Below are 27,450 nucleotides of genomic sequence, written 5' to 3'. Positions count from 1 at the left end.
TATATGTAAATGAACGATGTTACCACGTTGTTTAATCGATGATTTGTTTTTTTGTTAGAGCAAATTTGACTCTTTACTGTTTCTAAAGTATACTTTCCCGTGAGAAATAAAGCAAACTAGAATTTTAGTGTAAGAAAATACCTACCCGTTTTCAGTCAGGTACATTAAAATGAAATTAAAATGTAATTCTTAAACTTGTTTAAAATTTAAAATTGTAATATCTCTCTGTTATATGTTGCATTATGCCATGAGATTTACGATTATTTTGCGTCATCCCTCGCAATAAAACTAACAGTTATGCACGTTTAAAATGCATTGATATACTAATAAACTTTGATAATGTGGCAGTTTACCTCAATACAATCGATACTGTTTATTTTCCAATACAGGTAAATCCAATATTTGCTTTACAATAGATCTATGACGGATTATCTTTGAACACCCCTGGACTTATTGGACTCAACTGCCACATTATCAAAGTTTATTAGTAAGAGTTCCTCGAGCGAGATATGAGTAATCAGTAAAATGTAAACTAACGTCTTTCTTAACTATAGGCCTAATCGTAAAATCAATTTCGATATCACTTCACTTCCCAGTTTGAAATAAATACACTAGTTGCAGACGACATTTAAAATTTATCGTGAAATATGAAAAAATCGGAAAATAATAATTATTCAAAGTTTAACAGAAACTTTGCAAAATGTCAAGGGGAATTTACTAATAAAACAAAATCTAAAAGTGGATTAATAAATTGGAACTATTTATTCCCAGCTACTTTGGCGTTTATTTGCTATGCAAATGGACTTAAAGGCGATTTTGTGCATGATGATATTTTCGCAATTAAGGGAAACCCGGATGTGCACGGGGAGACAGATATTTGGGAAATGTTCAGAAATGATTTCTGGAGTAAATCTATATCTAAAAACACGAGCCATAAATCCTACAGACCTTTCACCGTGCTCAGTTTTAGGTAAGTTCACGTTTCAAAAAAATTAAGCACATTTCTGTTTTATTCCGTTTGATGTGTGCGTTACCTTAAAAGTTTATAAGGTTTGTGTTTCGGCCACTCCGCTGCAAAAATGCAAATATCATAAGCTAACGGAATTACGTAGTTATTGAAGTAAGGAAATGGAAGTCTGCAGAGAAAATGTAGTTGTAGATTAGGCCGTTGCAAAATCATAAAAGTTTCTCAGCTTGTTCGGAAAATTTAGCAATTTCCCGCCGTTGTACAACTGATCTTTTTTTGTCGGAAACACTGCAGATAATGTTATTTAATTCAATAATTATTTTTGTGCACTCGTATATATCTCTGTCCTAGATATTGGATATATACTCGCATTTATGTAAATGTAGAGAGAGATAGGGTATATATATTATATATATATATATATATATATATATATATATTCATTTTATGATGACATCAAAGGTGTCATGCTTGTTAAATTCAAATGATAAGCATGCATCTGAAATGCATTTTCCAATCTGCAAACAATCAAATTTTAGACTTTAATGTCGCAGTATCCCATCCATGCAAAATGAGATAATTATCATAACAATATTTATTTGATGTTATATGTATGTAAGTTTGTATCTGTAATTTTTTGCATGTAAACATTTACTTTTAAATAAACGTAGATTTATTGCAAAAAAACAACACTTACAGCTAAAGAAAGTATTGCATAAGATTATATTTTTTCAATCATCAGGAAGTCTATTTCGTCGACCCGAAGTTCTTCACATCGTTGTCGCTTCCAAAGAGATTTTCCACAGATCAGCTTAGTCCTGCAGATAAAACGGGACAGACAGTTATGAAATTTCATCGATATATAAAGAAACAAATGACAAAAAAAAATCATATTTAGAAACTGATAGCCATATATCTAAGGCAGATAATGTTAGACTGGCAAGGGTATTGGGTATTGTTTAACGGGTCTTTAACCTATTATAGTTAATTTAAAGATTACCTTAATCTTATTACAGGTTATATGCTTTAATCTCATTAACACCATTTTAAGTTTAAGTCAAGTATATACACTGCTTGACTGACATTGTCTGTTACCACTTTATTCCCGACGTCTCTAAGTCGGATCTACGGTGTTCCGTTTGGACCATCGCATCCCCAAAACCACAACGGTGGATAGCAGCATGGTGAAAGTCGAAACTACAATGACAAAGCAAGAAACCACGATGATGGAAACAAGAAACTACGATGACAAAAGCCGAAACCACGATAATAAAGTGGACACTACGACGGCGAAAATACGAAAATACTATAGAAACACGAAATCACGAAACTGCGATGGTTAAACGTATTATTTCTTCAGTCATCATAGTTTCGACTTTCATCATCCTAATTTGGACTTTAACCATTGCGATATCGACTTTCACCATCGTTGTTTCGACTTTTCACTCAAGTTGATCTTTTCATTTTCGTAGTTTTAACTTTAACTTTCGCGGCTTTGCCATCTTAGTTTCGACTTTAAATTTCGTAGTTTAGACTTTCATTATCGTGGTTTGGAGTTTAGACTTTAATCTTCGTTGTCTCGAATTTCATCATCGTGGTTTCAACTTTTACCATCATAATTTTGAGTTTCATCATTTATCATATTAGGTTTCGAATGTCATCTTTCGACATCGTGATTTCGATTTTCATCATCGTAGTTTCGACATCGTGGTTTGGACTTTCATCATCGTAGTTTCGTGACTGCGGCTAAGCGGTACGGAGTACAGAAATAAAAATGGCGATTGTCCGTATACGCAGTGGTTTACTTCATAATTAAAAAAGGATTTTTATGATGCATTCTTTTTGTCTTTCTATAAAATTAGATTGATATGAAGAAGATAAGATCCCATATAAGAAATCAAGTCTATTAGTTGAATGGAAAGTTCTGCACGTGAAGAAGGAATCCGACCACATAAAAAGTGTGCTGAAGATTTACCAAAAAAATAACATAAGAAGCTGTAATGCTTTTTTTATTTAATGGTCCTAATAAAGTATTAACAAGACGCATGCAAGATTAAAAGTGTATATTGTATGCGTTTTGTTAATACTTATTACGTCCATTAAATAAAGAATATTACAGCTTCTAAAGTTGATTTTTTGATAAATCTTCAGCATATTTTTTGCGATCTTAATCAGAAAATACATCGTTAAAACATGTTAGAAATGAAAACGAATGTGAAAAAATGATAAGCTTGATCAATGTTTTATGTATTGTGTAGGAGACAATAGTGTGGAGGGGGTGCAAAACGACACTACAGTTCTGATCCCGAGTGTCCCTTGAAACAGCTGTGTTTTTCTTTATCTTAAATGTTTATTTTGGCTTTCAGACTTAACTACATGTATACTGGGCCGGAATCACTCTATTTCCACGTGATCAACGTGGCGTTACACGTCATTGTCACAACGCTGTTTGTGTACACGTGCCAGAACGTTCTTCATCAACGAGAGAGATGTGCAGTCTTGGCAGGTCTTTTATTTGCTGTACATCCGATTCACACAGAGGCGGTGAGCGGGTTTATAATTGTCTTTTTGAACTTTATAACCCGAATAATCTTTTGGACCTCATAATTTTTCAGACATCATGTAAAATGTTCATTGCCGTTTTATCGGCTATAGGGTGCATATTCATCCGATTTTGCACCAAATATTTCTATGGCATTAAAGCGGACATAACACTTTTCGAACTCGATCAAGGAAAACATTTGATCGAGGATCAATACTAGTGTTTAGGTGTCATGGATCATCAGGGAAAATATGCTTACTTAAAAAAACGATGTGTTCTACATTGAAACTCTATGTTGTAGGTAATAAAGTCTGCAGAAAATCGACATAATTAAATATAGGGCTGTTCCTTGAACAAGTAAATTAACATGTTTAAAGTTAGATTTAAGTTTTACAAGTGTATTCTAAACGTGCATATCTAAATTATGTAGAGTGTGTTCTATTCAGTCTGAATGATACTGTGTTGGTGCGCCGTAAAACCCAAATAAATAAATAACTGAATGATATAGAATGACACCGTTCACGTACCCATACCCCTTCATGTATGGGATCGCACGCATGTATATATTCAAAACTATATCCACTTCATTTTAGACAAATCGCTTGATCTCTTCTCACTTCGTTTCAACTATTTAGAGAGAACATTTTTTTACCTTTTTTTATATAGAGAGAGCATTTTAACAGCTAGGACACTAAATGTTATTAGTCCTTTGAAGTTTTACCGATTAGAAGGCCTCTTTAACTGTTAACTCGGTTTTATATTTACTTAAACGTTTATTACTATGATTGGCAACTATTTGTTATATTTTACGTTACCAAGGTAATTTGAAAGTAATGGAGACAGCGAAAAGATGAATAGAAAATTAGTTTGAAACTTGACCATCACATATATCATATTATTTTCTCTTTTGAGGCGGGGGGGGGGGGGCGAAGGGAGGAGGAGGGGAGAATAGCCTATCTAGCTACTGGAATCTGTTTATTCATGATAAAATGAATTTTGCGATTTTCGGCATGAGACAATGTAAAAAAATTGGATACACTGTTATGAAAATCGCCTTAGTCTGTTTAATTACTAGTAAACATTTCGTTGCATCACCAGGCGAGGACATGAAATGATGGATCATCTTTCCTACTACTCGCAGTTGGAAAAGTTGATTGAATGCAGATTATCACAGTTATTGTTCAGTCGATGCAGACTATATAAGTTTAAACTTGATTTTAAATTTGCAAGCTTTAAGCTCTTATAAATGGTCCCAAAATGCTTGTTTTGTATATATGATGTCTGATTTGTGCCATCTTGGCATTTCAGTATTTCGCGACTGTGTTTCGTTAGACAAACTTAAATACCATCCCCTCCCTACCCACCCCAACACGTGCGCGCGCGCGCGCACACACACACACACACACACACACACACACACACACACACACCTTTGTTATTTTTATGTGGATTTATAGAAATACCACCTTCCATTTTCCTTTTCCTTGAGAATTAAGAAGGAAACTAGCAATTCTATACTAGTTAAATGAACTTTAGTTGCTAATTGCCTCTCCCATTTTTTTCTCAAGGGATATCTCACCATTTTATCATTTTAAAACTGCTTAAAATGTTATATCAGCATTTTATCAAACTATTTAGAAAATATTTACATATTTTAACAATTAACAAAGTTTCATGTCAATTTTGTTAACCGTGTTTAATAAGCAACTTAGATATTTAACTTATATTGAATAAAGTTTATTTATTGAAAAAAGATATATATCATAGCATTGTGAAAATAGAGCGATAATTATGAACTTATATTCAAGAGTGATTTTTTTAATTATTAGAATGTTGAAATGTAATAGTTTATCAGCAAACATTATTAAAACCTGCGTCCTTCTCCGACCATGGCTTTAGCATCAATGTCGGCGGCGACGTGAAGACACCATAGATTGCACACTGTGCTTATATTTTCAAGAGTAAACAACGCTTCATCACTGTGAATAATATATGAAAAGTTATTATTATTATTATTATTATTATTATTGTTATTATAAAGGGCATGATCGTGCAAAATCATGAAAATTTATTAGGCAGATAATGACAACGTTTTAGCTCAGAAGATCTGAAGTCATAGATGGCAATTAAAATTTGTATTGCATATGAAGTGTATCGGCCTAAGTGACACATATATAACTTCGTAAATATTTTAAAAAGATGTGGTCGTTGGTAACAGATGAGTTTTAATAAAGGGTTACGGAAGAAGTGGTAAATGTCCGGAGGCGGGTCCCTCTTCTAGTAGTTTTTATAAACACACTGACCAAAATGTCGTGCATCTGAAGACACCAACTAGAGTATCGAAACAACTTGATTTTAAATATTTAAAAAAATCTCCTTTTTTATCTATTGCAAATAAGCATTCACAATATTTAAGCTAAAAAAAAGTTAAAAAGCAAATCCTGAAGCATGAATATGAATATTTTATCGAATCTGACGCTGGGTGTTTTCTATCTTTTGTGAATAGGGATTAAGGATTTGCATGCTGACGTGGTGGCCCGCTGACTTTACGAATAAAGTTTACTGGTGTTTGAAAACAAACTGTAATATTTCATCACACACTTGAGTTCATACTTTAAAAACATTCAATACAAAACACCTTTTTGAGATGGTGAGAGGTTTCAATCGGTTTAGTGAGCATGCTGCTTGATTTATGCAAATTTTGGCCATTGAATAAAATACTTAAGAGAGAGACCTTCAAAATATTTTTAAGCATCGATGAACCACATTCCGAAAATTTAAGGAAAAGATAAATCTCGCTGTACCATGAACAAACAAAATAAAATAAACACGGGTTACAGAACAGAACAGAACAGAACAGGACTTTATCGAAGGAACACAGATGAATCCAACATTCATTACCACTGAACATTATCTTCGATAACATCCTCTAAACGGAATACTTTCTTCTGAATTTGAGAACAGAGGCAGGGAACTCGCCCGGTATCGCACTCATGACCTTAGTTTATATAGTCCCAGCAAGAATCACTCTGTTTCGCAAAGAGGCAAAGCAAGTTGTCTTTCATTGTTAGTTTAAAAATTAAAAGAACGCAAGATGGAAAATCGCCAATAGGTATAAAATTACACGTTACTTGATGTTGCAATTTCTGAAGGTTATTATAACATGAGCATGATTTTGAGACACGATTATTCGCACTGTTTTATTATATTTTTTCTTAATTCTTTTTAACAGAATTAGTCAGACTAGCACTGTTGTTATGTTTGTATGTTTCTTTTCTAGCAATTTATGTGAACTGATATGCTGTTTCAAGTAGGCGGTAGGTAAAATAGTAATAAATTTTGTGCCCGGTGTGTCATGAAAATAAAATTGTACTGACGGGAGAAAATATATCTTATTCAGGTAACAATGATTCAGATATGGTAAACTTTACAAGAACAGAATATTAAGTTTGTAAATTTGATACTTATGCAGGTGCAGTTGTCACTCTCTTATGATTTACTAGCCACTAAATTACAAAAAAGCTGGACGAAAAGTCAGTCGTAAGCACATATTTTTCAGGGGAGGTAAACACGAAAGGAAGTAATTGTAACATACGAATTAGTCACAGAGATGTTTATTTTCATTTTCAAGCTAATAAGATGAATATGTCATTATTCATTTTACCATTTCTTAAAAAGATATTAAACAGAATGTCGTCTGCTGAAATTTTAGGTGAGTGGTATTGTGGGAAGAGCAGATATCTTAGCGGCTGCATTCTACCTTCTTTCATTTATTACTTACTCAAAGTAAGTTTTTCCCTTTTTCTGAATTTGTTCTTAACTGCACTACAGAAGAGCTTAGTTTGGAAATTTAACAGATTTTCACTAAACTTGTTCGGAAATATCTTTTGATAAACCTTTCTTAAAGTTGTTATAATGGTTCCGTTTGTCTGTACTTAGTAAATAAAACTTGGTCAGGAGCTATCTCAGATTTGACACAAAAGTTATTTTGTAGTATATGAACCTTCGTGATCCACTTATGTTATGAATTCTTACCTCTTTGTTTTCAATACATATTTCATTTCAATACTGTTTAAAGGAGTATCATCAACAACAATGTCAAGCATAGAGTAATATTCTACATTTCGAGCCTCGTTTTCGCAGCAGTAGCTATGCTGAGCAAGGAAACGGGTGTCACTGTACTTGGCGTCGCGGTCGTCTATGATGCCATGGAAACACTGAAAAATCTCAGGTATGAAAATGTATAATGTAAAATAGAATAATGTGACTTGATCATGTATTTATTTTGCACAGTGAAAAGGTAAGTGTTTCATGTTACTCATAAAAGTTTATTTTTAACTGGAAGTATGGGCAATTTACGACTTGCACTCATTTTTTTAAAGTTTGTTTGTATCAAATGATTAACATGAGATTTTCTTCACTTTAGTAACGCTTTTATATGCATATCGTTTCAGGAAAGACGGGAAAGAAAAAGTGTTGTCAAGTTTTGTGACCAGATTTATTTTTACGATCTTTTTTGTAAGTTTTTGCTTACCTGTAAATTGTCGACAATTTATACAGTAGAGCCTTGGTAAAGCATTCAGACAAAAACAACAGCTGGTCGGGGCTTTGGAACTCGATGAACATTTTGGCACAAATTTGTAAATCTCAACTAACTAAGTGTCACTTATGTAGAAATTTTTTGGAGGAATTTGCATAAATTTGCCGATTTCTTTTTCAGTTAGCTATTTATATGAAAATGTAATCATATATCAAAATCCGTTAAGAATTATTTCAGTATTAACCAACTCTTTATTTCGATGTAAAGTTATACTTTAAAACATTTTTATGAGTTTTAATTGCCGCGACACAATAAGCTGCTGTTTTAAATTCTTTGCATTAAACCTTCAATAATTGCAAGTAGTTGTAAAAATACAATTAAGATTTTTATGAGGAGAACTGTTCTCAAACTCCTTCATACCTTCATCAGCCTGCCTTTCAATCATGGTATGTTCCCATTACTTAAGAACAACTAAGGCCATAAAGTATAGCGTGGTTTCCGATATACATTATTATGTTTTTCTAGAATTTTTACTGGTCTTCCTAACAGGAGTATTCTTCAGTGAAAATACCTTACTTAGTAGTCCCTTTAAATACTTTTTGTATCTGGACCTATGTGAAGAACGTCTTTCACTCTTTGGCACATTATCATTTTGCGGGTGTTGTTTTGTTTTTAAAATGCATAAACTTTACTTCGAAGTTTTCTCACTTCTTCTTTCATTATAGTATATTTGATTAGTGTAAACAAGCAAGTACACAAAATAACTTTATCTTTAAGATTATGCTCTTTGAAATCATGAATTTGTAACATGCATTTACAGATTGCCATTTTACTTGGTTTCCGTTTGTGGATTATGGACGGAAGCTTACCAACATTCACAAGGGCCGACAACCCTGCCTCTTTTGAGGAATCTGTTTTAACCAGGTAACCTTTACAATTAAATCTTAATAGAATTTTTCAATTTATCAACACTTTATGGAGCCTTTAATAGCAACACTGAGAACAAATAAAAAATATGTTACCATATCGAAAGTAATACCATGGAGTTTAACAAGTTCCATACAGCCAACAGCACTCAGTATTGATTGTTTGTAGTCCTGTTTCAATTGGCGCCATATAACCTATACTGTGTTGGTGCGCCGTAAAATCCAAAAGAATGAGAACATGATAAATAAGTAAATACAAACGGAACATGAGATTTATACGAGGTGAAAATATATATGTGGCGCCTAAGACAAACACTATCACGTAACAAGGCATGAAGAAAATCAGGTAACATACAGGGAAACCGCTGCGGGACTGTTTGTCACAAAGTTGTGGGTGGGGAGAAACATCAAATCGCTACTCTTCGTATCTTTAGCGCTATGGGCAATTAATACGGTATATTTGTGGATATTCAGGTTTGTAATCTTTGACTGAGATTGCACACACCATTTGCAGATCAAAATAGTATAACTTAAAGTTGCCAAGTACATAAAATCATATGATTGAATTTCATAGATGCACGTTGTTTTAATCAGTAGAGTATATTCAACGGGAAGGTATTGCACTGGACCATGTTGCGGCAGTGGTCCTTTTAAACCTTTCGTTAAATTGTGGTACAGTTCGATTTTGGAGTGTCTTTTTAGTGTTACGTCACATCGTGAATGCCAGTGTGTAAACTTGATTAATTAATTGTTTGTTGATATTTTGAACATGAATATGAAGTGATCAGTTATTAAATTGCTGTTTTGTATCGTTACCAGTTAATAACGTTTTATGTGCTATTTGAAAAGTATGCAAATACGCTGGCCTCAAAATACCTAAAATATTCTTAATACTTGTTTGCATATATTCTTTAACGTTAGTTTGGCGGACCATTAAACCCGATACAGATGTCTACAAGCACACTTATAATTTCTCTACAAAATGAGATAGAAGAATGCATTTAAGGAAATAGATTTTCAGAAACCCTCCTTTTAATTTTCTTTTTTACTAATTTTCTTCGAACTGAAGTTTAAATTAATTAGATTTATGAAGTTTCGTTAATTCTGTAATTTGTATTTTGCCTTTCAAAAGTTTCGTCAAGAGGAACGTTTTATAAAAGTGCTCCAATTTCTCCTTAGAAATAAAGCAAGAAAATTACATGGGAGATCAACAATTTTATTAACGGTAAAAGTTGTCTGAAAATGATGTTAAACATTTTAACAATCTGTGTCTGTCAGCTTAACCATATAATGGGAGACTTAAACGTATAATTTCAATCACTAAACAATGTACGGTTTATCAGTTGAGATATATCGTGGTTTGTGTAAATAACTGTGGTTAACAACAGTACCATGGTGCATGTTTAGTAAGGTGATTGACAGTAAAGAAAATGTTCAGGCTGTATATCCTTGACGATTTCACATTAAATCCTGTGACTAGACTCTCACCAGGGTGGGATAGGGACGCTGTTGTTAGGCCTACTGTAGATAAATTGCAACGCCGGAAAGTAAAGGGGTCAAGTGCCTTTATGATAAGAAATGCGTGGTATTTAACTGCGCTAGGAAAAATATATATACCTATCCGCAATTAAAGAAAATCTGGATGCAAAATCCTAGTTTTTGAAAGAGTACTGTATAGTAGTCACCAGACATAAATAAAATCCTTGAAATCAGGCAGTCATTATGCTGTATTTTGGTATAATTATAGTCATATTTAAAGGGAGAGATATTTTTTTACTTGTTACGATGATCATTTGTGCCTTCGAAATCTTACAATGCGCGATACAATTTAGGACCGAGCACGACTTTTGAAACACACATGCAAAACAAACAAATAGGCATACGGTCAATGAACATAGAGTATATGATAGGATATTGGTGTTTTATGAATGGGTAATTTTGAGTGGAGTGATAACTTTTGATAAAAGTAACAAATTTTATTGAACTTTTTACCCTCCTACCGTGATATTAATGAGCAACGTTCTTTCTTGTGTCAAAATTTTAATCTTATCACAAAAGTCATAAATTTTCTTTGACATTTAACCGAGATGATAGACAGCTCTGGGTATCTGTATGTATCTTTTTATATTTGAAGATACATGGTGACTTTTGATTAGAGTATCTTGTTTACATTTAAAGTGTTTGCAATTGATATGATTTTATCTCAGATATTTAGCATATATATTTGTATACCTTTGACAGGTTGATTTAGATATTTTATAAAAATTTATTAAATATTAAAACACGCCGAAGCCCCACAAAGTCCTAAACTAGAAAATCATGAATTTATTTTCTGTGATGTATCCAACGTTCAACCTTACCTTACAAGATATGAAGTCTATGATAATATCTAAAGTAGGTTCATCTGTGTTTAAGTTCAAACAACTCCATTCTTTTCATTTTATCATTAGTATGTATCAACTTGTTGTCTGCTGCACATACGGTCTTCTCAGGAAAAGTCTTATCATGTGTATATCCGCTAAGCTGGACACAAGGAATCATTGTACCTGTGCCAAAAAAGGGTGACCTTAACAATGTTAATAACTACAGGGGTATTACCCTCACTAGTATATTTGCAAAAATATTTTCAATTTTGTTAGATAACAGGCTATGCAAGTGGGCAGAAAATAATGACTTATTATCAGATGTTCAATCTGGATTTCGCACAGGAAGAAGTACAATAGATTGTATTTTTGTGTTAAATTCTATAATAAACAAAATTATAAATTGTGAGAAGAAAAAACTATACTTAGCCTTTATTGATTTTAGAAAAGCATTTGATGTTGTTTAAAGGAATGGAGTCTGGTTTAAGCTTATTACAAATGGAGCTTCATCAAAAATAGTTAATATGTTAAAAGTTATGTACGAAAATGTGGAATCATGCGTCCGTGTCAATGGCTCTCTTACAGACTATTTTGAAACATACATGGGCGTAAAACAAGGAGAACCATTGTCTCCTTTGTTGTTCTTATTTTTCATCAATGATATGTATACTTATGTGATGACTGATACAGTAGATGTTTTTAGTATAGAAGAATTAAAAATGTTTCTTTTGTTATTTGCTGATGACACAGTTTTATTTTCATATACTGTTGCGGGTTTACAACATTTGTTAGATAAATTGAATGCTTATTGTAAATCATGGGGTATAACTGTGAACACCGATAAAACTGTTGTTATGCTTTGTAAAGCAGGCAATGGATCTGAAAATTTTGATATATTTTACGGAAATCAAAAATTGCAAATAGTTAAAACGTTTACATACCTTGGAGTAAATATTTCTTCTAATGGTCATTATTTCCAAGCACAGAAAGCATTATCAAATCAAGCACTTAGAGCGTTGTTTTCACTTAATACGTTATTTGATACAGTTTCGTTAGAATTACAAGATAAGCTAAAACTGTTTGATTCTATGGTTTTACCTATATTAAATTATGGCTCGGAAATATGGGGTCTACACAAAGCACCAGATATTGAGCGACTGCATATGAAATTTATGAAACAGTTGTTAGGTGTTAGACAACAAACAGTAAATGCCACTGTGTACGGCGAACTAGGAAAATTCCCTTTATATGTTTACAGAAAAATAAGAATAATAAAATATTGGTATAGATTACAAACAAATAAAGATCCACTGGTATATAGGATTTATAATATGAAGAATAATAATGGTATTATATTAAATAAGTAGTCTGATGATGTCAGATGTATGTTAAATGAACTTGGATTTGCGTATATATGGAATGATCAAAATATTATAAATGTAGAACTGAATAAAAAAATTCAGCGCATAAAAGACCAATACTTACAACAATGGTACATGTATAATGAAATCAATAACTTGCCTAAACTAGACACTTATTGTATAATTAAAGATGATTTTGTAATAGAAAAGTATTTATGTTGTGTAAGTAATGTAAATCATCGAAAAGCTTTGAGTAGATTTAGATGCTCAGCTCACAAATTGTTGATAGAAGAAGGTAGATACAGAAATATTGAAAGACAGAATAGGATATGTATTTTTACTAGTTTGTCCGTTTTACAGAGATATAAGATATAGCTGTTTACCACATTATTATTATTCTTGGCCTAGCTTACGTAAGTTTAAACATATTATGAAATCGAACCAAAAATATATGATAAATAAATTAGCAAAATATATATATTTAGCAAACTGTAAAAGAGAAAATGTTCCAGAATTGTATAAAGTTTTTCATTTTACGACTATCTTCATAGTAGTTTGTCATACATTAATTGTATGTAACTTATACCCTGTTAATCATTATTTTCATACTTTTCTCATATATTAACTTTTTGAAACCGTGTTTTGTACCGTCATATTACAATGTTATATTCCATGTTCGGCAATGAACATATTGTATGTTTTTGCCTAAATAAACTACTTGAATCTTGAAATCTTGAATCTTGTAAAATTTTTAGCGTTCGGCGATAATCTTCATGAATAAGTTAACATTTCTTTTTTAATTTGGTAATAGTAAACCCGAAATCGAAAGTTTCTATATTTCGATATTTCAGGAACATTAAAGGCAGTTTACTAAGACATGATATCAAAAGCCAGGCACTGAAAAATCATAAAAAACATGTTCTTTTCTGTAGTTATTCCATCATAGTTAGAAGAAACCTTTGAACATCAGACGAAATGCATAATTCATGTGATAATTAAGGTTCGCATATAATTTATAAACTGTCAGACATCATATGTCTACATGCCCATCATATCATAGCATATCATCAAGTGACGGAAAATTTTTCAGCAATTTTACGCTTTCGAACGTACAATTTGATATGAGTCATTTTATTATATCAAGATAAACATTTTTCATACAGTTCACGTTTGTTTGAGTAACATGCAGACACTGATCATAAAACTGTCATTTTTCACTGTAAAATTTAAAACTGTATACCCGGCGTTAAAAGTCAGTATATTCATATCTTTATTAAATTTGCATTTACGCAAGGTTGTACATAAAAGGAATATGAAAACTTGCATTTAACTTGATCGAAATCGTACCAAGTGATATCGCCTACTGAACAAGAGCCATCAGGAACGATAAAGTACGACTTTCCTATGATACGACTGCATCATTTTTTTTATCGTTAAATTATGAAACATGTTTGCATTTACTGGCTCTTTTGAAGAATTAGAATCCGAATATGAACCCATTAAAATGTTGTTACAGTTCAGATTTTAGTTTAGATTAAATGTGATTTTTTTTCGTTCCAGCTTATTTTTATATTACAATTGATCATATATGATTTTAATCATCTGTTACTTGTAATGTTATATGTTAATTTTAAATCATATTCAGTAGCCCAGCAAATTAGAACGACACTTTACATACCATTTTAAATAAAAACACAATTATTTAATTTACGGGTTGTTATATGTTCTATCATAAAAATAAATAACCGTAAAATTGAAAATAAATATTTTGTCCATTATTTATATTTTTAACAATGTCATTTCAGTGCTGACCGAGTAGCTAAATTTGATGCTGTTAAGATAGCGTGATACTTTCTTCAAAATGTTACTTTTTAATATAACCGTGAAACGAACTGCTTGTTCGTTTTATTGCCGTATAATGAAATTGCACTAAAGTAGTTTAAGTTAAATTTCACCCTTCAAGTTGATTAAAGAGAAATTAATGTTTCAAATTTATATAGTCCTACTTTCTCCTACCCCGTCCTTTTCTGCGTGTTTAGACACATGAAAAATACATTATTAATACATCATATATATGCGAGTAAAATAAATCACAGCTTAACAAGCTTAAATTTCATCTAAAGAATGAATCGTGGCACAATTTACCGGTTTAAACTCCAAGTGATGCTTTTACCGGCGACGCGTCGCTGTTTTCAGTGTCCTCATTGTCTGTTTATTTTACTTTATTTATGTATTTTTGTACACCATTCTTAATACTGTTATAGTTTATGTTACATGAATTAAAGAAATGTATTTTTGCATACTATGTCAGAAAGACATATTTCTTTTTCAGGGGTTTCACATATGGCTACTTGATGGCCTTAAATATTTGGTTGCTAGTGGCCCCTATCAACATGTGTTATGACTGGCAACATGATAGTGTTCCATTGGTGGAAAGTCTGGCGGATCCACGTAACCTAGCAACATTTACAGCCGCGGTTATGACATTTTATATTTTCATGTCCTCCCTACTTCACTACGGAAAGGTATGACTCGCTCTTCTTTGTTCAGTGAACTTAAGTCCTCCAAGACCAACTTGCTAATGAAATAAGTTGTGGACCAAGTTGTTCGAATCTATTAACCATCGATTAAACTAACGGTCGTTTAACTTTTATGATTGTATTTCAACTTTATTGAAGACTAAGAAAAAAGTATGAACACTAGGTTTTTTACAGTAAAATCAAAACATCATACTTTAGTGTTTCCCAACAAGCCAAAATTCATTCGGCGACAACTTTAACAGCCGGTTCAGGTCAATGTTTCAAACAACTGAACCATGATCTTTTGCAACCATTTCCAATAGCATTAAAAAGTGCGATGCCCTTTTAAGCTGGCTGAAATTAATTTTTTATGTTTTAGCTTTGATGTTTCTTTTGTCACGATTTCAAATGGCTGAAAAATATAATTAAATTAAACCGGTCTCAAAAACTTCATTTCAATCTGTTTATGAAGATCCAAATAAATTGACTTGAAATGATACAATTCTATATTTCCAGAAACATCATTACGCACTGAGCGTGTCACTGGTACTGACAGTCGTCCCTTTCGTGCCGGCATCAAACATTTTCTTCCCTGTTGGGTTTGTTCTTGCTGAACGAGTGTTGTACATACCAAGGTTAGAACTGTTGCAAAGTCTGACACTTCTTATAAGCTTAAAAAGCATTACGCTCAAGTCATGCCGCTGTTTCCTAACACACTGACTTCAATTAACACGCTAATTGTACCAGACTTAATTGCATTTCGTTGTGATGGGTATGCGTTCTTTAAACGTGGATATTCAAATTAGACAGTCACTATTTTCTCTTTTTTCACATTAAATGTGGCCCGATGGTCTATTGTCTAGTGGTACCACGCTTGACGTCAATCCCATTCAAGACATTGGACATTTTTGAGATGCCGTAGAGGTCTCCCACCCAACTAATAGGCCTGTACTGGTTCCTCCTACGAGAAATGTCTTCGCGTTTATCGGTGCTTCACGTTGGGCACGCTAAAGAACCAACATACCTATTCGCAAAAGCTAGGCTAAGTAAGGTATACATTCCTGTATGTAAAATTTTTTCGGTATGTCTCACTCTGTCCCTCTTGTCAGATAGCCCTCAGCCTTTACTGGTAGAGAATAAATTGGCGCCTTGTATGTAAAGCACCCATGAAAGTCTGTATAATACCATTTTATAAAAGATAATAATAGTAATAGATAATAATAATGATAATAATAATAAACATGCACGGACTATGGTTGATATACGACAAGAGTATGGTGTCATTGTCTGAGTAATAAATATTTATACCAAAATTGTATAGAAGAGCTAACCCCACAGATATCATTTTGATAGATAACAGTTATCTTATTTATGATTCAGTTGTTAAGTTTTGTAATAATATCTTGTAAGTTTTATTTCGAGTGTTCTATTCCCATTTATTCTAATTTTATGGAAAAGATCGGTCAGTTCAATTGGAGAATTGCAGTCAGCATTATATTTTATTTCAGTATGGGATTCTGTCTCTTTGTCACCCTCGGTTTCTTCAGAATCTTTGATATACTGCGATGTTATAGAACCCATGTGACCACAATCATGTTGTGTCTGCTGTTGTTGCTATCCTTGAAAACGTGGCAACAAAACCGCGTTTGGCAGACAAGAGAAACATTGTTCAGGTGAGTAAATCTAGATCGTTGATATACACTTTTACAACAGGTTACAAAAGATTTTTATCAGTCGGATGTGGCTGCTACGCGTATGAATATTGCAATTATTGCTTCTTTTGCCTTTTATAGGAGTATGACTGAAAAGGCACATCTGTTTGCAGAAAGCGAGTGGAATACTTATTTAAAGAAACATTCATTGTGTATAAAGAATATATGAATGGATTTGTTGGCTTTGAAACATTCTAATGTTATCTATGCTCGACATTCGCTGAGGAAATGACAAAATTATTTTTTTCGCAATGAGGATGATCCATCATAATGAATATGTATTTAACTGCTATTTTAGATGTCATAAAGGATTCCCCCAGACACACCCACGTTGCAAATATAAGTGCAGTATGTTACGGTCTTTGCCGAATCGATGCATTTTCCTTTCTTCTATTTCGTACGGGCGGATTAAAACTGGTTTGAAATAAATCACTTACAAATTTATTTACAATAGACTCGAATCGCCTAAAACATCAATTGCCATATTGTTAATAGATATTCGTCATAATTGATTTCAACAGCAAAGCAAACAAGAATATTTTTCATTGCTACACGAGTTTTAAACAACATCTTGTTGAGGGAGCATTATGTCTATCAATCACTTCTTTAAAATGTCGTCCTGTATTAGATAACTCAATAATTAAGATGAATGGAGTGGTCTCTGGCAGATTGTTGTCTTCTTGAACTAATGAACCGTCTTGTTTTATCCCTTTATTTGCATAATTATACCTAAATATACAAAATGCAGTATTTGCACTGCATTTTGAAGGGCCGCCGTTTAAGTAAATATCATCTTGCCCATTTCTATTTCAGGCGTTAACGCGAAAATCATATTGAGAAAACATTTTAAAATATTGATGATATAAATTGAACATAACTATATCAAGTATTACAACCAGAAATTGCGAAGAAAAGTAATAGATATTCAGGGCGAAATGTATTTCAATTTCAGAAGTTTGGAGATAAAATATGCTATTTCACTGCACACAAACGGTCTAGCTACAGGAGTGTATATAATTATGATATGTTATATCATTTGTCTCTAAGGGGCCTCCATGGCCTAGTGGTAAATGTCGCTCGCTTTAAATCGCTTGCCCGTCACCGATGTATGTCCGAGCCTCACTCGGGACCCTGAATTCTTCTTGTGAGAAAGCCATCCAGCTGGCTTACGCAATACCGATGGTTCTACCCAGGTGCCTGCCCGTTATGAAATGATGCACGGAGGGGCACTTAGGGTCTTCCTTTACCACCAAAGCTGGAAAGTCGTCATACGACCTATATTTGTTTCGGTGCCACGTTAAACCCAACAAAAATTATTTGTCTCTATGTTTTACCGTTGTCAAGCTATCATCGTCATTTTATTTTTGTTTCTTATTATATTGATTTGTTTTTACGACAATTAAAATCTACAAACATCATACGTCACTGAAAAGTTGAGAAAGCATATAATTATGTATTTTAGATCATTGAAATCATTTTGCAGTAACAAACGCAGCTTGAAAACCATCTTCTTTTTTAATACTTGATAAGGTGGTCTCTTAGTTTTTATTACAAAACCAAAACACCTTTATTCCTACCTTGCATATGTATTTATTTTATAATCATTATTCATTCATACAGGTCCGGCATAAGAGCACTTCCACATAATGCCAAAGTCCATTATAACTATGCGAATTTTCTGAAAGACAGTAGAGAGTATGAAAACGCCGTTTATCATTACAAGGAAGCCTTGAGGTATTAAATTATATTTCTTACATTATTGTCAGTAATCTGCTGTTAATTCTAATATCGCATATTCTTTTATATTATATGTACAAAATGTATGTATATTTCTTTACCTAACTGAAACCAAATTTGGTGGTGATTACATTTTTACTGTAGGTTAGAATATTGCTTCAAAGCCTGTACGATAGCTTGAATTCATTTGTACCAGTAAAAATATTGAACATTTCGGTTAGATATATAAATATATATTAATTATTAAATGTTCTTCAGTGAATAATTAGAATATTAAAGCGAAAAATATAAAGTATTTTCATAGTACAAAATATCATCTAGATCTATATGTTTCTCTTTACAATTAATGAAAAATAAAAAATGATTTGTTTGTTTATATTAAAGGTCAAACTATCTGTCAGATTTTACATTTTCACTCATGAAACAAAGAAATACCATCTCTATTTGCATGTAAAGGATGGAACTTACATTTTGGTAGCGGTAATGTTTTCTTAGTTTTTGGTCTTAATGTGTTTCCATAATTCGTTTTCACAGATTAGAAAGCGACTATGCTAGTGCACATAACAACCTCGGAACATTACTAGGGGATATTTCTGAAGCAGAATCACACTTTAGAGAGGCACTTAGACTACAGCCTAATCACCAAAGCGCTCACATAAACCTTGGAAATCTTCTCTTGTAAGTAGCGTCAATAAGCCAGTAGTTCTAGATGATAGAGCGTTCACAACAAAAGTTTGTTTATTTTTTCTATATAGTATAATGTGTCAGTCGAGCATTTCTTTCGACATTAGCGCTATACCAGTCTGACACTTTTCTCCACTTTCCTGTCAGTTATTTTAGTTAGGATCATTTACAATATTGCATTAGGAGTAAAACATGAAATGCCATTTGATACACAAACCCGTTTTCGTCTTAATAATCTCCAAACTTAAAGTTTTATTTCCACATAGTAAGCGTGGCTTAAAGAAAGAAGGCATTGGGTATTTGTACAAAGCCGTTGAGATAGAGTTTAGGAACCCCGATGCCCTGGTGTCGATGGGAGGATGCCTAATGGAGACAGGAAACTATACACAAGCAGAAAACTATTTTCAGTCAGCTATAGAAGTGAGCCCGGACTGCTATGAAGGTTACGCAAGCTATGCAGTTTTATTGAGCAAAACGGGTATGTTTTAGCTAACTACATATTAAAGCATGAGGATGTTATTTTAAACTGTCTCGATATATCATTCGGGGGTATTTCACGAATATGGGTTTTGTGGTTCGTCATATTTTCTAACGTGAAGCGGTAATGCGATGCCGCTAATGATAATTTTATTGATTTGTTAGATATTGTTAAAATAGAACTATTAGAGACTATATAAACTATACTTTCGACTCTGAAAACATACTTTGCTGAAGCCCTCAGAATAATTTATGACAAGCGTGCCTGATATATATGTCGTTAAAACTTGACAATTGTGAAGATGGCAGTAAAAGGGTGCAGTAGATATGACCAAGTTAAATAGCGAGGTTAGGAGTGTACAGATTAGCAGATATTTCTTGACTAGAATATACCAAAATATTTTTTAAAAAGTTAAGGTACATGTATGTCTTAGAATGGGTGTAATATTGTTTAAAGAGTATTGTTTCTTACTGTCTCACTATTGCATCAGGTTTTGCAAGTGGTCTACTTATTTTTAGGGGGTGGAAATAAGTCATTCTAAAATGAAAAAAAAAAAAAAAACAATTATACTGAAATTACTAATGATATAGTTAGCTTAGCCATATAACCAGCTCATATTTTCTAAGTAAAAGGAAATTGCAAGCAGCACGTGCAAGTCTGTAACTTCGGAAGATAATGGATATATTTTATTTAATTTAGATATTTTTGTAACTGAAAGGTACAAATAACTATGGCCACTGCGATAAAAAGAAATCAGTGTTTTTTTCACCTCTGTGGTATACAATAAAATTAGTAAGAAGGTCATTTGGGAACATAGAACGCAACTCAACCGATTAAATGCAGACAAGGTTTGAGCCTGTTCTTGAGAGATAATGAACTGTGCAACAACCCTCACGTCTCTTACTACCAGCTAAAGAGAAACTCTATTATTTAGAAATAAGGTCCTAAAGACTTCTTTTATGTCCGTCTGACTATAGAGTGTTAATTGCCAATGTGGTATGCGAGCAGTTGCTGTACCTGAATCCTGTCTATGTATTTTTACTTAAGCCTCCGTACTTACCTGCTTATTCAACAAATTCGTAATACTAGTATGATACTTCGGACACATATACACAAATAGAGAATTCAACGTTGGTTATGGTGCTTGAACATTTTGATTACAGGCAGACACGAGGAGTCCGCGCTATATTACAAGAAAGCTTACGAATTGGATTCATCACAGAGTGCGACACTCGTAAACGCTGCGCATGCGTATAGAACAATAGGCGATATCAGAGAGGCAGAAGTTTTATTGAAACAGTAAGCTTATACTTGCTCTGGCTCTTTGATCATGCTTATAAGCTGGATTTAATTTTAAAAAGTTATTTACTTTTGAATTTGTAAAGAATACTATACTAATCATAGAATTGATTTTGAATGTATTTAGAGCAGATTGATTACACGGTTTGACCTTCATATCACTTTCATTTGTTTAAGACATCCATTCTCTTTGTTGACATTAGCTTACATTATTTGATCTAAGACTTGATGACCTATATTGTCAAAATATACTGATCAAAACGGCTAACCTACGGTGTACTGAAAGTAAGTTTCTGCTTATAGAAACAATGTTTTTACAGAAAATCAAAAAATATATTGAATCACACAATAATACCATTTTATTCATTTTACTACAAAAGTCATAAAAATACACATAAAAATATGTTTTTTTTTATAAACTCAGTATGTGTATGATTTAATTTCAAACACTGTTTGAAGTCGTAAATGAATTTAATCTATATTGCATGGTTTTAACCCATTATTTTAACTGGAATCATGGAATTTCATGGAATTACACGCTAGTGTATCACTGAAGGTTCCATGTGCACCGCCGTATGAATACTTCTGCGCATGTTTCTAAATTGATTTTTGTACTTGTAGCATGTGTAAATGTTGAGTGTTGCGCAATCCGGTGCTAGAGGGGATGGACGGTAGCATGAGGCATGCTACCGTCCATGAACAGGCTCAATCAAACCGAGCCTACAATATTTTCGTGTTTGTTGTGTTGAGCGAGCTGTGGAGTTTCCACATTTTCTATTTAATTGTTTGGAACTTGTAAACTGTCACCATTGATATTAGGTTTTATAATACACTGTAGCTGAGGTATCAGAGCGAAACTAGTCTAAGTGTATATAGAAATAGACGCAGATAGACTAGTTTCGCGCTGAGGGGACGATCTAAATTATGCTTTTAGTAGTCTTTATGATATTGGCAAAATAACAAATCAAGGGTGGTTAATTTGATAAATTTATTGAAAGTATGACTGATAGTAGCACTGATATAACAATTATTCTGAAGAATAAGTTTTGTTTTTTTCAAAGAGCAATAGATACAAGAAGAGATGTGAGCGCAATGGAGGAGCTTGCAGTATTGTATTATAGTTCTGGAAGGACAAGGGAATCTTTAGCTTTGTATGACGATATTGAGAAACAGAATGGAAACTCTACAGAAACAGTCGTCAGACATGTATGATTATATGCTGTTGTTTTGTCACTCTTCAAGAAATGCAGTGTTTATAATGTGTTATATGTATAAACAGATCTATATTATTTAAGGAAATAATAAAATATATTTTGAAATGAATATATTTATTTTTATACGATACATAATTTTATACTTCAAAAATATGTCTGCTTTATTGGGAGAATAAATGGATTTTCAGAACATAATAGTTCTATAATTTTTCTGTAAGAAGTACATATTGTAATTTTCATATTTACTACTTAAACATAAGTAATTCAGAATTTTGTTTCAGGCAAAAATTGTTGCAAACCAGGGAGACTTGGAAAGAGCGGATGAAATGTTATCTAAAGTATTACTGAACAATCACAATGATATTGATGTTTTAAAGACACTGGCGCAGGTGAAGGGACAGCTAAAGAAACACCAACAGGTATACGGCCTATTACATCCAGCTTCCCGCAGCAAGAAAGAAAAGTTAACATTTTTTTTAAAACTGCAGTAGTTACAAATTCAAAAATATTTACATGTTCTTTTAAAGCTCACTTAATGCTATTTGTAAACAATTTAAATGAGTAACTGATGTTTATTTTGTCTTGCCATCTGGGTAGTACATCCAGCTGATGTATCGCCAATACCATTGTGGTCACTTCATTTGTGTCAATTTAACGCAATGAAAACTGTAGGTGACAATCACATTTGAACATTAACGTTTGTTTAAATTGACCAAAGAATGAAAAGTCACAGCTTTCTAACGTATTTTTACGCGCTTATTATTTTACAGGCGTATGAACTCCTATCCAAGGTTATTACATTAACGAAAAACGCCGAGAGAAGGAATGACCTGGAGCAACTGTATATTGAAAGAGGGAATAATTATAGAGATATAAAGATGTATGACAAAGCACTTTCGGTAAGCATAATATTCCGAAGTTGGTTTATCAATACTATTACTTCAAGGCGTGTTAATCTTTATTGTGACTTTTTAGCTCTACTTAACTTTTTTCAAAATTTGCTAAACCTTATATTTTTTAAGTGGTGCCGCATATTTACTGAACGGACGAATTAAACTATCAAATGAATACAATGGGACATCGCCTTGGAACATTTATAGCAGAAAAAAACAATATTTGGGAGCTCAAAACTGTTTATTTTATGCCTTGGAAAAAGATAGTGACCAAAACGCCACTTGGGAGCTCAGACCTGTTTTTGGAACGCCTTTGAACAATTAGTGGCAAAAGCACCACTGGGGAGCTAATACCTTTTTTTGGTGCCCACCCGGTCTCCTTCATAGTGTAAATAAAAGTTATACCCGCCAGATGAATCTTTAACTTATCACAAAACAACCTGAAAATAACTTTGATGTTACTATCATAAATTGTGTTATTTTGAAATTCTTTTTAAAAATGTTTATTTCAAGGATTACGAGGCCGTATTGCGAATAAATCCGCACCACTCAACTGCTCATGGGAACTGTGGAACAATTCACCACATAAATGTAAGATATGTAACTTTTTTTTACAGCTGTATCAATAATCACGAAATTGAATCTTTTATTGATCTATTTTTATAAATAGATCTATATCTATATGAGATTTTGTATACAGGTTATGAATGTTTAATTTGTCGTAAAATCCAATTTGATTAGGATAGTATAAGCAATCTTGGTCTTTATATACTGTACATTTTCTGTTCTTGCAATAATATGAGATAAACAGAAACCTTAAGGTCATTGAAAGAGCACTGTTATTGTTTGTAATGGTTTAGAGTTTTAATATGAGGTCATCCTTATTATCTATGAAACTATAGTCAGTGATAGTACTTCTCGCAGCAGTTGTCACATGTTTAAATCATAATATATCTGAAATAATTCTAACATGTCTTAAATCTTATCTCATATGTTTTGGTCAGTTGATCTTGCATTTGTATTTTCCCCCATTACATCAAATCCAGAATTAAAAACCAGCTCATTTGTAACTTAAACATATGTGTACTGTTATAGGCTGTCATGCAAGAACCATCGGTAACGTATCTGCCGGCCGTTTCATTCATTTATTTTGTATTCCTGTCAAGTGCCGGTTCTATTTTCCTCACTCTTATTTCATATTGAATTGGGAAATTACATTGCATATTGTAACAAGGTCTTTCATAGCGCATAAATCATTTCAAGTAGATCTTATGGAGTCTGCCTGCAAATGCTCTCAAACGACCGCCAAATTACGCTTCTCTTTTCTCTCGTAGTTCAAATTTACATTGTATTATTTTGGCGTAAGAATTTATTTTACCACCCGATGTTCTAATTTTGTTTGGCTTTCTTAGTTACCAACCTCACTCTTGTTTAAATGCCTTTTTTGCTTTTCCATTATACACCTTAGTGCTTACATCAAATCATTATTGTTTATGAAGATGGGCACAGTAACCTTTGTCATACCGTGTTAAAATTCAAGTGACAATCACTTATTTTTATTGGCTTAAATCAGTATTTGGTAGAAGAAATAGGTTTTGTCCGGAAGTAGCCGGGATTTAAACCGACCTTGACACAATGACATCGCATAACAACAAATCAAACTACTCTACTACATATTTAGGTTATGTACCAAAATAGTTTAAAAGTGCTAGGATTAGACCCCTGCTTAAGAAACCAGGTCTTGAACAAAACATTCTCAAAAACTACAGGCCTGTGTCTAACCTCCCTTTCATTTCAAAAATCTAAGAAAAGGTAGTAGATGCGCGTCTTGAGCGACACTTCAGTGAAAATAAGCTACATGAGGGACTGCAGTCTGCATACAGAAAGTTTCATTCAACTGAGTCGGCTTTGATAAAGGTACAGAATGACATCTTCACATCTCTCGACCAAAATTCTGTAACAGCCCTCGTGTTACTCGATCTGTCTGCAGCGTCGACACGATTGACCACTAAACACTGTTACACCCACTCGAACATCATTTTGGAGTCGGAGACAAAGCACTTGCATGGATGTCATCATATCTTAGTGATTGCTATCAAACTGTGTGCGTTGATGGTGATTTGTCGACGTCTATGTTGATGAAATACAGTGTGCCTAAGGGATCAGTACTTGGTACAAAGAACTATATTATGTACACTAAACCCGTTGGTGTCATATGCAGACGTCATGGACATCATCATATCTACGCCGATGACTCTCAGTTATACCTATCCTTTAAGCCGATAGAGGATGTGGCTAGAAGTGAGGCTTTTCGCCGCATTGAGAGCTCTCTGACTGAAGACTGAAATCGTATCATGGATGCATTGCAACATGCTGAGCTCAATGCTGATAAAACGGGGGTAATAATATTCACATCAAAGCATAACTCCAAGTACATTGATGACGTTTCGGTGAAGGTCCGAGAATCTGTGATAAAATCCACAAAATGTGTTAGAATCTTGGTGCAGTATTTGACAATAGTATGGATATGGAAACAGTCAACTCTGTGTGCCGGGCAGGATATGCATAACTTCCCAGAATAGGTCGCATCTTACCAGTGATGCTACAAAGACTCTTGTCAACAGCCTGGTTACTTCACGCTTAGACTACTGTAATGCCTTGTTAAGTAGTATTCCGAACAGCACACTTAACAAGTTGCCACATGTCCGGAACACGGCAGCTCGTCATCACTAAGACGCCCTGTCAATTCTGAAGGAGATCCATTGGTTGCCAGTGAAATATAGGAAGCAGTACAAGGTTCTGACCCACACCTTAAAGGCTCTACACAATCAGTCCCCTGCCTATAAAGGATATGATAGAAAAGTATAAACCGGTCAGAAACCTAAGATATCACAAGTCACTGGTTATGCCAAAAACTAAAACCATGATGTATGGCAATCGCAGCTTTTCGTTCACTGCTCCAAAGCTTTGGAACTCCCTTCCCGTCAAGACCAGGGAAGCTCACACGCTAGCTGCTTTCAAAAGCCTGCTAAAACCCACTTCTTTGTACAGCATTTCGTTAACTGACCGACACATTTTTTCTTTAGATAAAACAGCGTAGTAAAAACAGTATTTAATTCTAGGGTCACTTAAAATACTTTCAAATATGTATGTATGTTTGTCTTGTTTTATCTATATGTTTTACATTCATGATGTTGTTAATGTGGAATGCGTATTTGTTTGTGTTGTTTGAAATTTATTCTTTAAAGCACTTTTGAACGTGTACATGTGCATGAAAAAAGTACTATATAAATGTGGTATAATAATAAAAATGATAATATTTTACATTTTTTACAAGAATCTTACTCTTGTAGTACCACGCTTGCCGTCGTTATTTCTAACTTAACGTTTTGTTGTTGGTTTTTTTCGTCATCTTGTCTTTAGGATTAACGTTTAAAAGTTCTAATGTTTTTTATTTCTTAGGTTTTTACTGCAAAACATTATTTTACTTTAAGACCATTATTACTCATTTAATGAATAAAATTTATAGAAAAGAATTGTGTGATTCGTTAAAATGTAGGATTTTAATATTTTAATATTAGTTGACGGTCTAAACTTAAAATGAAAAGATTGTGCTCAAGCAGTTATACTGAGTCTATCTTAAATTTAAATGCATTGTGTCTTATTGCAGGGAAGTATAGAAAAGGCAAGATACCATTACCATAAAGCGATAGAGCTGGACCCTCACAACGACATTATACGCGACAATATTGCAAGACTAGAGCGTCTGCAGTACCAGCGTGACATCGGAGTGGGATGAGAGTATAGGCTATATATAGAGACAGAAAGCTTAATCAAAAGGCCCGGGCATGCAAACGAGTCCCGACAGCGGCATCAGAACAAAGCAAATAAGGACTATTTCGCCCGTGACAGCCGCCAAGCATATACCTGCGTGGCAAATATAGCAATTTAGTTATGATAGTTTGGGAAATAGACGCCAATGCTAATTAAGTGCCTATAAGTATTTAGTTGTGTAGTTTTAACAGGCATATGTGGGTGCAGAAATAAGATATGAAATTCAAATAAAGAGCACAAAACATGAATTTGTTTTAAATCATTCACAGGCTAATTTATCATATACCATACCATTAGATAGAATATAGGATACAAACATTTTACACAGCCTTGGCAATTGATTTAAAGTAATGTGTAATTTTAATAAAAGACATAATCCTG

General features: G+C 33.3%; 1 protein-coding gene across 2 annotated transcripts; it reads left to right on the top strand.

The window, feature by feature from the left end:
* Nucleotides 1-522: 522 nt before the first annotated feature.
* On the top strand, nucleotides 523-27,450 carry LOC123550857 (protein O-mannosyl-transferase TMTC1-like). Of its 2 annotated transcripts, XM_045339276.2 has the most exons (19): nucleotides 523-970; nucleotides 3,334-3,511; nucleotides 7,222-7,295; nucleotides 7,588-7,740; nucleotides 7,964-8,027; nucleotides 8,870-8,973; nucleotides 15,032-15,224; nucleotides 15,735-15,853; nucleotides 16,727-16,891; nucleotides 18,551-18,664; nucleotides 19,202-19,345; nucleotides 19,618-19,829; nucleotides 20,993-21,128; nucleotides 22,190-22,334; nucleotides 22,624-22,761; nucleotides 23,113-23,241; nucleotides 23,749-23,826; nucleotides 24,331-24,351; nucleotides 26,906-27,450. In XM_045339276.2, exons 1-19 carry the CDS (start codon nucleotides 648-650, stop codon nucleotides 27,032-27,034), a joined length of 2,619 nt encoding a protein of 872 aa, XP_045195211.2. In that variant the 5' UTR covers nucleotides 523-647; the 3' UTR covers nucleotides 27,035-27,450. The 2 variants fall into 2 exon arrangements, with proteins under 2 accessions (XP_045195211.2, XP_045195212.2); XM_045339277.2 differs by lacking the exon at nucleotides 24,331-24,351.

This window comes from Mercenaria mercenaria, chromosome 4, assembly GCF_021730395.1.
Source record: "Mercenaria mercenaria strain notata chromosome 4, MADL_Memer_1, whole genome shotgun sequence".
NCBI classification, from domain to species: Eukaryota; Metazoa; Mollusca; class Bivalvia; order Venerida; family Veneridae; genus Mercenaria; species Mercenaria mercenaria.
The sequence above is the reverse complement of the archived record's forward strand: the minus strand, read 5'-3'. Positions and strand labels throughout refer to the sequence as shown.

Coding starts and splice junctions, on each gene's coding strand:
- LOC123550857 (XM_045339276.2), top strand. CDS start 648: ATGAAAAAATCGGAAAATAATAATTATTCAAAGTTTAACAGAAACTTT. Junction 7,741..7,963: donor GAAACACTGAAAAATCTCAG/GTATGAAAATGT, acceptor ATATCGTTTCAG/GAAAGACGGGAAAGAAAAAG. Junction 15,854..16,726: donor CGAGTGTTGTACATACCAAG/GTTAGAACTGTT, acceptor ATTTTATTTCAG/TATGGGATTCTGTCTCTTTG.